Here is a 13,627-nt window from a genome sequence, read left to right as displayed (position 1 = left end):
TGGTGACGCAGAAGAGGATGCTCAGCACTAATCCCGAAACCATGATCGGCGTCTCCTCCAGACAGCGCAGAAACGCCCTGCGCACCGCTCTGAAACACGCCGGTCCGTCGCCAGATCTCTTGCCATCGCTCAGTGGGGTCACTAAAAATCTGCTGTCCGAACTTTGAGAGAACACATCCGTGGAGGTCCCAGAAATGGTTCCCACGCTGTGTTTCCTGCTGTCGGTGACGCGTTCCGCTGTGATTCCAGAGGACCTGTTGAGATCGAACGCTTCGCCGTCGGACCTCGGGGAACTCGTGGAGGGTTTGGCCTCGGGACCGTTACCCGTCACGGTAAGATCGGTCGCGCTCTCATCTCCGGGAGACGTTTGGAGAGTCAGGGGCTCGGGAGCGCTCTTCGCTTTGGCGACTCCGAGCTCTATGTAAACCTTGGAGTTTTCCAACATTGCGTTTTTTATGAGTTCAGTGTGTCCTGTTCCCGTAGTGCTTAAGGAAGACGACCGAATAAATAAAACCACACGCGCGCATTAATAAAGGACATCTAGAAAGTCCGCGCATCATGTCGCTGTGTGTTTGAAGCGCCTCAGTCCGCGATGTGAAGGTTCTCCTGAAGTGAATCCAACTCTCTGAACCAAGAGGTGGCAGATGTGCGAGCCATATTTGCACTGGAAGAATAGAACGGTAAATAAGACAATTAGGTCAACATCCACGCGGCAATCAGACGCGTGAAACGCGCAGCTGTCCACACAATGAAAAACAGCACGTCAATGCAAAAGGTGCGACTCAGAGAACCAGAAGAACAACGTCAAGCCCACGGTGGAAACCTGTTTGTGCTATTTTTATGTCGGTGAAACAATAAGAGCTCAATGTGACGTCACGCGGGTTTGGCTGGAAAGAGACAAAAGATCAAGAGTCTCAAATAAAGTTGTTGCTTATATAAGATACTTTAATTGAAGCCAAATAAAAAGATGTAAATTAGGCTACACATGAATACATCATACAAACATTCTGATGACAAGATAAGAAATATTCAGCATTAACGAACACACAAACACATGCACACACACACACACACACACACACGCACACACACACACACACAGAACGATGCAAATGCGCTCATTTCCCTACAGGACTGTTTAACAGATAACACTCGTTATTCAATGCATCAACGTTTCTGTCGTTTGATATCTAGTTCTAAATATTGTTTGAAACCTAAGCTACATGAAAATGCTCAGACATATTGCATTAAAGGAGTAGTTCACTTTCAAAACAAATGTTCATAATCATTAACTCACCCTCATGACATCCAAGATGTTTATGTGTTTGTTTCTTTAGTGGAAAAGAAATGAAGGTTTTTGATGAAAACATTCCAGGATTTTTCTCAATATAGTGACTTCAATGGACTCCAAACTGTTGAAAATGACAGTTTCAGTGCAGCTTCAAAGGACTTTAAACCACACAGACCATGAATAAAGGTCTAGTGAAGTGATCGGTCATTTAAAAAAAAATGATACGCTTCATAAACACAAATGCTGGCCCTGGTCTGTTCCGAGATGCGCGTTCATGACTTCACGTAATGCATAGTTACGTTTAAAACTTGTAAACACTGACTCGGTACTTCCGCCTACGTCAAGCGTGATCAATTCAATGTAATGTAAATGGGGAGACTAAATTATCATGAACATTATTTTGAAAGTGAGCCGCTCATTTAACAATAGTCCTAAACTGAAGCGGGTTTAAAACGGGTAGCTGGAAATTCTCAACTAAAAACAACAAAAGCTAATACTAAAAGAGGAAGTTTCAACTCAAAACACACTTTAAATGACATGAAGTGAGTAACTCCATAACACCTTCTTATTATGTCCCATTCAAAGTGAATTGAGGTGAACAGGACAGACTGGATATGTTGAATATATTTACCACAAACACAAATCAAATAACCTCCACTGTCTCAGACAAACCTGATGTAACGCACACACACTTTTTATAATCACTTTGATTTCATCAGTAGCCTAATTTAGTTTGAAGCATAAAGCTGAAGGTTAAAGACGAGGTATTATGCCATGTCATGCTTTATGACTTCTTTACACTGTTAAAGTCACCATGAAATCAAACAGAAAAGGTGTTTTACACAGTGTCTAATTACACAGTGATTATTATTATAAATGATTGATCTGTGCACACCACAACTTTTTCACCATTCATTAGCAATTTCAATCTTTCCTCAAAAACATTAAGCCCCCCCCTCTCAATGACAACTCTTCACCACATGACATCAGCAACAAAAAAAGAGCAAGGACTATACTCACTGTCCAATGGCCAGACCTTTTAAGCCCTCCCCTCCACCCCCAACATACAACAAACCAATCAGAAATAAAGCCCTGCCCCACAAGTCAATCGCAACTTACGTTTCATGGTGACTTTAAACGTGCTGGCTTCTCATGCTTCACTTGGTCAACTTGTTAAAACACGAGTCGGACGTATGACGTAGTATTTCTGTACCTGATATGCTCCCCTAGCACTCCAACATATAAAAAAGTTCCATTCCATTTATTGGCCATTGAGAGAGAGTCTAATGGAACAGTTTAAAAGATGCCGGAAGTCAATTTAAGTCATGCGTCTGTGTTCTCTCAGCAATCGGCGTGTATGTGCAAAAGTAAACAACACAAAGGGATTCATGTGATGATGTGTTGTGTGCTCGTGCTTGTCACGAATGAGGTTCCTGCAGACTCTTCCGTTCGCCACCAGAGGGCTCCCTCCCCAGAATATTGAACTTATTTGGACTTCAATTCCCACATGCAGGGTTGCTGATTATTTGCACACCTGAACTTCACTGTGGGAGCTATTTAAGTCATGTACACTCCTTGGATCTTTGCGAAGTCTTGTTTTGCCCCGGTTAACATTTCTTAGCTATCTCCTATTATCTGCCTTTCTGTGAATTACCCTTGGACTGCCTTTACCGTTCGTGTCTGTTTGCTGCCTGTCTCTGGACTCTGATCCCTGGTTACTGGAATACTCGATTGTTTGCCGCCTGCCTCGACTTACGCCTGCCACAGGATTCACGATTGTCTGCTGCCTGCCCCGACCTATGCCTGCCATTGGATTACGAACTGTCTTGCCTTTGATATTGTGTTTGCTGGTGATTGACTCTGCTTGTACGACCTTGGTTTCAATAAAGCTGCTCATGGATCCTCAAGATGCAAGTGCTTCATTACATAAGACTTCGCCAACCCACGATCCAGCAGCTATGGAACAGATTTCTACAGAATTATCCGTCCAGGCAAACCAACTTGCTATTCATCAACATCAGCTGACTCATCTAACCACACTAACGGAGTGCTGGACTAACTCCAGCAAACCCAGTACCCGTTCAATCACAGGAAGTTAATCAGACATTATCTCAAGTGCTGCCATCGGTCAACCCTCGCCTGGCTTTGCCTGATAAATTTGACGGCGACACAAGTAAATGTAAGGGATGTTTATTACAGTGCTTTTTGTTTATCAACCAACAACCAGCGATGTATCCATCACACTCTAGTAAGATTGCACTAGTCTGTTCACTTCTCAAGGGCAAGGCTCTGGAATGGGTGACTGCGGTCTGGAGGGATGATGGTACAGCTTTTCCTACATTTGATAACTTCCTGCTGCGGTTCAGAGAGATTTTAGAACATTCTGAAGGAGGCAAGGGTGCAGATGACCGGCTACTTGAGTTATGCCATGGAAAGAACACAGCCGCTGAGTATGCTTTAACTTTTCGCACGCTGGCAGCTCAAACCGACTGGGTGGAGAGCAGTTTAAAACTACTTTTTCGGAAAGGGCTTAGTCTGGAACTTCAAGCTGAACTAGCCTGCAGAGACGAGGGAAGAACACTTAGTCAGTTCATTGAACTTGCAATACAGATTGACAATCTCATTCGTTCACGTCGTCCGATTCCAATGACGACATCCAGTACTTTCAGCCCTCTTTCTACACCTCCAGCAGAACCTATGCAGCTTGGTTACACTCACCTAACTCCTGAAGAACGAAATCGCCGATTACGTTTGCATCTGTGTCTTTACTGTGGTCAGGAGGGTCATCTGATAGCAACATGTCCAACAAGACCATTCAATTCCATTTTCTACCGCTTATCCGAACTACCTCGGGTCACGGGGAGCCTGTGCCTATCTCAGGAGTCATCAGGCATCAAGGCAGGATACACCCTGGATGGAGTGCCAGGGCATCGCAGGGCACACACACTCACTCATTCACTCACGCACTCACACCCTACGGACGATTTTTCCAGAGATGCCAATCAACCTACCATGCATGACCAGGGGAGGAAACCGGAGTACCCGGAGGAAACCCCCGAGGCACGGGGAGAACATGCAAACTCCACACACACAAGTCGGAAGCGGGAATCGAACCCCCAACCCTGGAGGTGTGAGGCGAACGTGCTAACCACTAAGCCGTAAGCGGTGAGTCCGTGCATTCAATTGCATCATTCTAACTCTTGTATGAAAGTGTCTGTAATGTTGAAAGTAGAGAGCAGAGAGATCAGCCTTAATTGATTCTGGGGCAGCAGGAAATTTCATATGTATGGTATATGTGGGTCCTTTCAAAATTATCAGACAAATTACACCAGTTTCTTTTCGTCTTGAATTGCCATCTAATTATCGGATCTCTCCTACGTTTCATGTCTCACTCCTGAAACCCGCTGGTGGTCCGAGAGCGGGAGAGGAGGAGCAGACTGGTGTTCGGGGTCCCCCACCCATCCTAGTGGACGGCGAGGAGGCGTATCAGGTTCACGACCTTCTCGATTCCAGGCGCCGGGGAAGAATCCTACAATATCTGGTGGATTGGGAGGGGTATGGGCCGGAGGAGCATTCTTGGGTTAATGAGGTAGATATCCTTGATCCCACTCTCATTGCGGAGTTTCACAGAGCACATCCGGAGAGACCGGCACCCCGACCACGTGGAAGACCCCGGCGTCATTTGCCTCCTCGCGTCAGGAGCCGCTCGCAGGGGGGGGGCTCTGTCACGAATGAGGTTCCTGCAGACTCTTCCGTTCGCCACCAGAGGGCTCCCTCCCAAGAATATTGAACTTATTTGGACTTCAATTCCCACATGCCTGTTGCTGATTATTTGCACACCTGAACTTCATTGTGGGAGCTATTTAAGTCATGTACACTCCTTGGATCTTTGCGAAGTCTTGTTTTGCCCCGGTTAACATTTCTGAGCTATCTCCTATTATCTGCCTTTCTGTGAATTACCCTTGGACTGCCTTTACCGTTCGTGTCTGTTTGCTGCCTGTCTCTGGACTCTGATCCCTGGTTACTGGAATACTCGATTGTTTGCCGCCTGCCTCGACTTACGCCTGCCACTGGATTCACGATTGTCTGCTGCCTGCCCCGACCTATGCCTGCCATTGGATTACGAACTGTCTTGCCTTTGATAGTGTTTGCTGGTGATTGAATCTGCTTGTACGACCTTGGTTTCAATAAAGCTGCTCATGGATCCTCAAGATGCAAGTGCTTCATTACAGTGCTGTTGTTCTGTACCACCTCCATAATCTCGTGTTTTTCGGGAAATAATCGTTCAGCTGTATCTCTCTTTTATGCATTTGATCAAAGTAAATGCTATTCAAATATACAATGTATGCAATACTACTGTATAGGCACTGAATATGAGACTGTAAAACTTAGCTGTAGTTTTTGCTGCAGGTTTGCAAGTAACTTACTGTAGATTTAATTAATACTTAATATGTTTTCCAATAAATACAGTTTTCAATTACTTAAATTAAAATCAAAACACTTTTGAGATTCAAAATGAGCAAGAAGAGACTTACTGCAACTGAATACTGCTTAATAGGACATTCTTCCTAAGCATTTTTCTCTTGTTTTCGGTAAAAATATTAAAAAACTTCTTCAATTACAAAACATATACACCACAAGAAAAGTGACCAGAGATATTAAGTCTTGTTTTATGAAATAAAAATATAAAAACTTGATAAGTTTATGCTTGAAACAAAACTGTACATTAAATCTACAGACAGTTAAGGCAAACCTGCTACAAAAATTACAGAAAAGTTTTACAGTGTCCCTGTGACACGCCATCTGTAAATTTGCTTTACGCTGAAGTGATTGTGATGTTGGAAAACTATTTCACCTTTTCTGGTAACGCGACAGTCTGCACTGGCGCGTTACCACGATGCCGCGGGCATCGCTGCCGGCGGCTAGTTTGTATCCTCTGACACTTGCTTCACCTCACATTTGTTCCTGATCTTAATATTAGTGTATTTTTACTATAGTTACCTATCATTGTCGTTGCCGACTTATTTATAACTTTATTTTCTAAATCTATATTAATTGAAGCGTTAAGCCGCTAGCATATTAGCGTGTTAGCTTGCCTTCTGTTTACCTTGTGGAATATCATCTCCCCCTATTTGTCTTGTGTGCTAACTGTTTCTCTTTTTAAGTGTATATACTAAGACTCATCAAGCAACCTTGGTAAGTTAGGATTGCACTTCATACCCGGTGAGTTATGGCTTCTATTCCTATTGTTGTTACTTGCACCTCATGTCATATATTTAGTTTAGCCTTCTCTGTCAGCGGTGAGGGTTTTGCATGCGATAAATGCAGGGAAGTCGTTAGGCTGACGGAGAAGATCTTAGAATTAGAGTCTCGCATCCCATCTTTATTTGAGGATAGTAAGAGTGTTAGGACTGTAGAAAACACTTTGGATGCGAGCGGTGTTAGCGCACACAGCTCGGTTCCGGTTGAAAATCCCCTGCAGCTGGGAAACATTGTGACGGTGAGACGGCATAGTCGCAGGACAAAACATCACTCAACCGTTCCGATTAAAGTCTCGAACAGGTTTGCCCCGCTCAGTGACGCACCGACTGAGAAACCTGCTGAAAGTGCCCTAGTGATCGGTGATTCTATTGTCCGGAACGTTAATATAGAGACACCAGCCACCATAGTCAAATGTTTACCGGGAGCCAGAGCGCCTGACATCAAGTCAAATTTAAATGTGCTGGCTAAGGCTAATCGTAAATACAGTAAGATTGTTATTCATCTCGGCACAAATGAGGTTAGACTCCGTCAATCGGAGATCACTAAAGATAATATTAAAGAGGTGTGTGAGCTCGCAAAAACGATGTCAGCCACTGCAATATTCTCTGGCCCCCTTACTGCTTACCGTGGTGATGAGATTTATAGCAGATTATCATCACTAAATGGCTGGTTGTCTGAGTAGTGCCTGCAGAATAATATAGATTTTATAAATAACTGGAAGAGTTTTGAGGGCAGACCTGACCTGTTGAAACGAGATGGTCTCCATCCCTCCTGGGATGGGGTTTCCCTCCTCTCTAGAAATATGGCACACAGTCTTAATAATGCTAAAGTCTGACTACCTAGGGCCCAGGTCAGGAAGGAGACAGAATGGCTTAACCAACTGTCTGCTTGCCGTTTTGCGTCACCGAATACACAAAATATACAACATGTAAAAATCCCTTCTTACAAACAACATAAAATAGAGACTGTGTCTGTCCCCCGGATTAGCAAACATAAGATAATGCGTAAACCTCTTGAAAGTAATTTAATAAACGTTAAACAAATCAAACATGAACAAAATACAGATAATCAACTGTTACGACTCGGATTGCTTAATATTAGATCTCTCTCAAATAAAGCACTTTTTGTAAATGATATGATAACCTATCATAAAAAGACATGCTTTGTTTGGCAGAAACATGGCTAAAGCCAGATGATTATATTACTCTAAATGAATCCGTTCCCCAAGATTATTACTATAAACACGAGCCTCGTCTAAAAGGTAGAGGGGGAGGTGTCGCTGCACTTTACAATAATTCTTGTATCACCTCTCAGAAGTCTAATTTTAAATACAATTCTTTTGAAGTCATGGTACTTCACGTATCGACACCTAATACTAAGGACAAAACATTTTTAAAATGTATTCTAGCTATTGTATATAGGCCTCCAGGGCACCACACAGATTTTAATAAAGATTTTGGTGGGTTTTTATCAGAACTAGTACTGGCCGCAGATAGAGTCCTTATCGTCGGTGACTTTAATATCCATGTAGACAATGATACAGATGCCTTGGAATTGGCTTTCAAAGACACTCTTAACTCCATGGGCGTTAGTCAACATGTGTCAGGACCCACTCACCTTCGTAATCATACTTTAGATTTAATACTTTCTTATGGTATAAATGTGGACGATGTTAAAATCGTCCAGCAGAGTGAAGACATTTCGGATCATTATATGATATTATGTTTGCTTCAATGGCCTACGGCTGCAAATCAAACTCCTTGTTACAAATATGGTAGAACGATTACTTCAACTACCAAAGATGCGTTTCTCGATAATCTGCCTGAATTGTCTAAAATATCTAGCATGAGTAAAAACGTTTAGGACTTTGACACTACTATTGAAAATTTTAACTCTACTTTCTCGGAAATATTAGACACAGTTGCTCCTCTGCGTTTAAAGAAAATTAAAAATAGCAGCCCAACACCGTGGTATAATGAACACACTCAGACTCTAAACAAAGCGTCCCGGAAAGTGGAGCGCAACTTTAAGAAAACTAATTTAGAGGTATTTCGTATAGCATGGAAGGATAGTAATCGAAACTACAGGAATGCCATAAAAACGTCTAGATCCGCCTACTTTTCAACACTAATAGAGGAAAACCATCACAACCCTAGGTTTTTATTTAACACTGTGGCTAAATTAACAAAAAATAAGTCGTCATCGACGTCAGATTCTGATTATCAGCAAAACAGTGATGAATTTATGAACTACTTCACGGGTAAATTCCAAGATATAAGAGAAAAAATTATAACGATGCAACCTGTAGTGAAATCCGCTGAACAAACTAACTACAGCACCCCTAAGGAGAAATTGCAATTATTTTCTACAGTAGATCACGATGAACTGTCTAAAATCATTAGATCATCCAAATCAACAACATGCATGCTAGACCCTATACCTACAAAACTACTGAAAGAAATGCTCCCAGAAATTATAGATCCTCTTCTGAGTATTATTAACTCATCTCTGACATTAGGACATGTGCCTAAAGCATTTAAGGTGGCTGTTATAAGGCCTCGTTTAAAAAAACCCAAACTCGACCCTAAAGAACTAGGGAATTACAGGCCTATATCGAATTTACCTTTTATATCTAAAGTTCTGGAAAAAGTAGTTTCAACTCAATTATGCTCCTTCCTCCAAAGGAATGACATTAATGATGAATTCCAGTCTGGATTTCGAGCATGTCACAGTACAGAGACTGCTTTGATAAGAGTTACAAATGATCTGCTTTTAGCATCTGACCGTGGCTGTATTTCGTTATTGGTGCTGCTAGACCTCAGTGCTGCATTTGACACCATTGACCACAGCATACTTCTACATAGACTCGAAAATTACGTCGGCATTAACGGAATAGCATTGAAATGGTTTAAGTCTTATTTATCCAACCGTTTTCAATTTGTAGCAATAAACAATGAGGTGTCCCGCAAATCACAAGTCCAGTACGGTGTACCACAGGGCTCAGTCTTGGGGCCTCTGCTCTTCGCATTATACATGCTACCTCTAGGAGGTATAATAAAGCGACACGGAATTAGCTTTCACTGTTATGCTGATGATACTCAACTTTATATTTCCTCGAAGCCTCACGAAACCCAGCAGTTCCATCGAATAAAGGATTGCATAGTTGACTTAAAAATATGGATGAGTAACAATTTTTTACTACTAAACTCGGACAAAACAGAAGTGTTACTTACTGGACCGAAAACTGCTATGCGTAACAACCAAGAATACTGCTTAACGATTGACGGATGCTCCATAAAATCCTCGTCATCAGCTAAGAATCTTGGCGTTGTATTCGACAGTACTCTCTCATTTGAAAGCCATGTCGCCAACACATGTAAAATTGCATTTTTCCATCTTAAGAATATATCTAAATTACGTCATATGCTGTCACTGTCAGATGCAGAGAAATTAATTCATGCATTCATGACATCAAGACTAGATTACTGTAATGCACTTCTAGGTGGTTGCCCTGCGGGCCTATTACAAAAACTGCAACTGGTTCAAAACGCGGCAGCTCGAGTTCTTACACGTACAAAAAAGTATGAGCATATAACCCTGGTTCTGTCAACCTTGCACTGGTTACCTATAAAGCATCGCATTAACTTTAAGATCTTGCTTATTACCTATAAAGCCCTACATGGTCTAGCGCCGCAGTATTTGAATGAACTTCTATTGTATTACAGACCACCACGTACATTACTCTCTCAGGCGTCCTGTCAGTTGGTAATACCTAGAATTTCAAAATCAAGTGCAGGTGGTAGATCGTTTTCTTATCTAGCGCCTAAACTTTGGAATATTCTTCCCTGCACGGTCCGGGAGGCAGACACACTCTGTCAGTTTAAATCTAGACTAAAGACTCATCTTTTTAATCTTGCATACACTACACCTCCATAATATTAATCCTCAGAGGATTTAGGCTGCATTATTTAGATCAACCGGAACCAGGAACACATCCAACAACAAATGATGTACTTGCTGCATCAAAGAGTGCAGAACAGTACTCTACTCTCAGCCAGTCTTGTCTCTTTGTTCCAAGGTTACCGCAGGATGCAGTTCATGCCCAGACCTGATGGCAGAGCTGAGAATGGAAAGCGGTGACCTGACAAGAGCTAAGATGATAGAGCTGGATAAAGGACGCGACAACTTTGTTTTTCCTACAACATTTCAAATGCTATTAGTTTGTTAATGATAATCTTAAATCCTTAATTTTTATATTTCTATTAAGCCTTGTTATGCAAGCACTGTTGAGCCTGTGCAGAGGCAGCAGCTTTTGCCAGAGGGGAACTGGAATCCTCTGGTTGGGCCTGGGTTCCCCTGAGGTTTTTTTTCTCGATGGGAGTTTTGGCTTCCTCACCACCGTTTGCATATTATTTCATATTATCTGCCTGGCCGGGGGGGCTGCTTTAGAATTCATACTTGTTTTCGATGTGTCTCATGTACAGCTGCTTTGTAACAATGAAAATTGTAAAAAGCGCTATATAAATAAAGTTGAGTTGAGTTGCACGGACGTTTCTTTACTTCCTTATTCGCTGACTGAAATGACCTCTGGTCAGCCCTGGAAAGTCTAACGGGGCTTTATTTGCTCGGCCTGTCACTGATCTCGGATCAGAAGATTTGTCTTTTGAATGGTGAGTAATTAAGCTCATGTGATCATAGAAAGTGAGTCAACATCTAACAAAAGGCTCTTTTATGTCTATTGTAAGTGAACAGCTTCGTATCTTATGAAAGAGAAGTTCTTGTACAGACCTTACACACACACACACAAGAGCATGAGCAAGTTCCATCCCGCCGTATCTGTCCTCACACACACACACACACACATAATAAACTAATCAAACATAATCATCATCAGAAAGACAAACCATTTGAATGTTCAAAATGAAATTTAGCTAGATGATCTATCTTTGTGGAGTTTGCCTCATGTCTCTCTCTCTCTCTCTCTCTCTGGAGGTGTCAGTGTCTTTTTATGGGCTTCATGTTATTTACATATGATTTACATATTTCATATGACTCTAGGCACACTGTAAACCAGGATAAGTTGGCAAAAACGTTTTAGAGGCTCTTGGTTTAAGTAAGCAGAACTTTCATTTTCATTTTTTTTGATTACTGTTAAGGAAAAGTTCTAACAAAATCTTGGCAAGCATGACTTAAATATTACATTTATCCTTATTATGGAATTAAGCAGACAGAACTTTAATAAAATAAGTATAACAAAATTGCATGTTTAAGTCAATTAATCTAAATTCCTTCGGTTTCTTAATTTTACACATTCTCAGTCTTAACAGCATTCCTGTAGCTCAGTGGTAAGAGGATTGTGTTAACAACGCAAGGTTGTGGGTTGGATCCAAGGGGATTGCTATGTATAAATGTATAGGATAATGCAATGTAAGTCACTTTGGATAAAAGCGTCTGCCAAATGCATACATGTAAATATGCTTAAATAAGCTTCGCAGACCCAAAGTACATGCACCACTCTTCTAAACAATGGTAACCACAAAACTAAAAAAAATGTCAATCTCTTCTAAATTTAATCTTAAAGATTAAACACTAACAAGTCTTTAACTTGAGTAAAAACATATCAAATAATCTTTTTTTTTCATTTACTCTCCTAACGCAGTCTGACGCAAAGCATGCCGGGAATTGAAAATCCTTCTCGACCAATTGTGTTGAATTAACATGTTTAAATTAAGTCAATTGAACAAGGGGCAAATCAATTTATTTTGGTCAAAACTTCAAGTGAATCGAAATTAATCGTTATATTTTACTCGAAAGTAGAAAAGTATTCCAGGTAGAACTTTAAGTTTACATGACTAAATCTGTTCCATTATTTTAAACATTTGGGTTTACAGTCCATACACACAGTTATTAATTCCCTTTATTCTCAAAAACAAAATGACAAACAAAGAAATGTCATCAAGAATTTGAGCTTCTCCTCCAAACATCTGTTCACTCTTTAATAAAACCCATGAATGAAACTGCAGTAGATAACAAATAAATAATACAAATAATAATAAATAAAGCGATGGGACTACGATGCTTAAGAACATCTCATCACTGTTTTTTTGTTGACGTAAAGATGATTCAAAAGGTCAGCACATCGACTAACATTGCCCACACACAAAACTGTCAAAATACGTCTGTCTACTTTTTCAACACCGCACGCAACATTTGAAATATTTCGAGCTCTGTTTTCTACACTTGTCAGCTTCCAATCCCCCCACTTCACATACACTGACAGGTCATGGTTGCGTAAGAGTTCAACTTCAATATGCTCTCTTCAAACAAAGGTCAAGAACCTCAAGATTGTTTTCAGCCGGATGACTCTTGAGTAAGATTGGAAACCCGGCGCTGTTTTGTCTAATTGAAGCTTCATCGAACACAAACACTTGTTTGACAGAAAAAAGAGCAATACTCTTGTTTATGTGTCTGGTCGAAGAGTCTTTTGTGGCCATTTTAAATCACAATAAGAGCTGAAGTGATGGATTCAATGAATCACGAATCATATCACATCACTAGAATATAAACATACGGCTCCGGTCATCCATAAATCAACTTAGATTAACTTTGTGAATATACACGATTCTTTTTCTTTTAAAATGCAGACTGAAATGCACTTACCTTTGTTTCCCCGGTCTTTGCGATCACTTGCTGTTACTTGTGTTCTGAAAATAGTGTGCGGTTTCATCTTTTGTTGTTGTGGTGGAGCTAGACAAACCGGTTGGACGACATGACATGACAGTTCAGAGCCAAACCCAAGACCTGCCACATCCCACCATAACACTCCTCATGCAAAAACACTTCATAGAGTGACAGCGTATAATACACCACATGATGACACGTATGCGTGCGATAGAACAAATGTGAAGAAAAAGTATATTGAAGGACACATGGGATGCCCCCCGATAAGATTTTCAATGCTTGTCCTTATATAAACATTTTATTATTCTTCATTGCAAACTGATCAGGGGTTTGAAAAAATATTTGACTGCATCAACATCCTTTATCAGTTTATACATAGGAATAATGCTCATA

The 13,627-nt window shown here is 41.1% G+C and overlaps 1 protein-coding gene across 3 annotated transcripts in view; it reads right to left on the bottom strand.

Moving 5' to 3' along the window:
* Positions 1–13,285, bottom strand: part of LOC130434070 (adenylate cyclase type 4) — a 41,882-nt gene extending 28,597 nt beyond the window's left edge. For 2 of the 3 annotated variants that reach the window (XM_056763995.1, XM_056764162.1), the window contains exons 1-2: positions 13,214–13,285; positions 1–664 (exon numbers count right to left, since the gene is read on the bottom strand). The exon at positions 1–664 is cut by the window's left edge and continues 29 nt beyond it. In XM_056763995.1, coding sequence (XP_056619973.1) covers positions 1–445 — 445 coding nt within the window. In that variant the 5' untranslated portion in view covers positions 446–664; positions 13,214–13,285. Of the gene's footprint in view, positions 880–13,213 lie in introns of those variants that run through there. The other variant, XM_056764084.1, reaches the window with a different exon arrangement.
* Between the last annotated feature and the right edge of the window lie 342 nt (positions 13,286–13,627).

This window comes from Triplophysa dalaica, chromosome 1, assembly GCF_015846415.1.
Source record: "Triplophysa dalaica isolate WHDGS20190420 chromosome 1, ASM1584641v1, whole genome shotgun sequence".
In the NCBI taxonomy this organism is placed as follows: Eukaryota; Metazoa; Chordata; class Actinopteri; order Cypriniformes; family Nemacheilidae; genus Triplophysa; species Triplophysa dalaica.
This window is presented reverse-complemented; position numbering and strand designations above follow the sequence as displayed.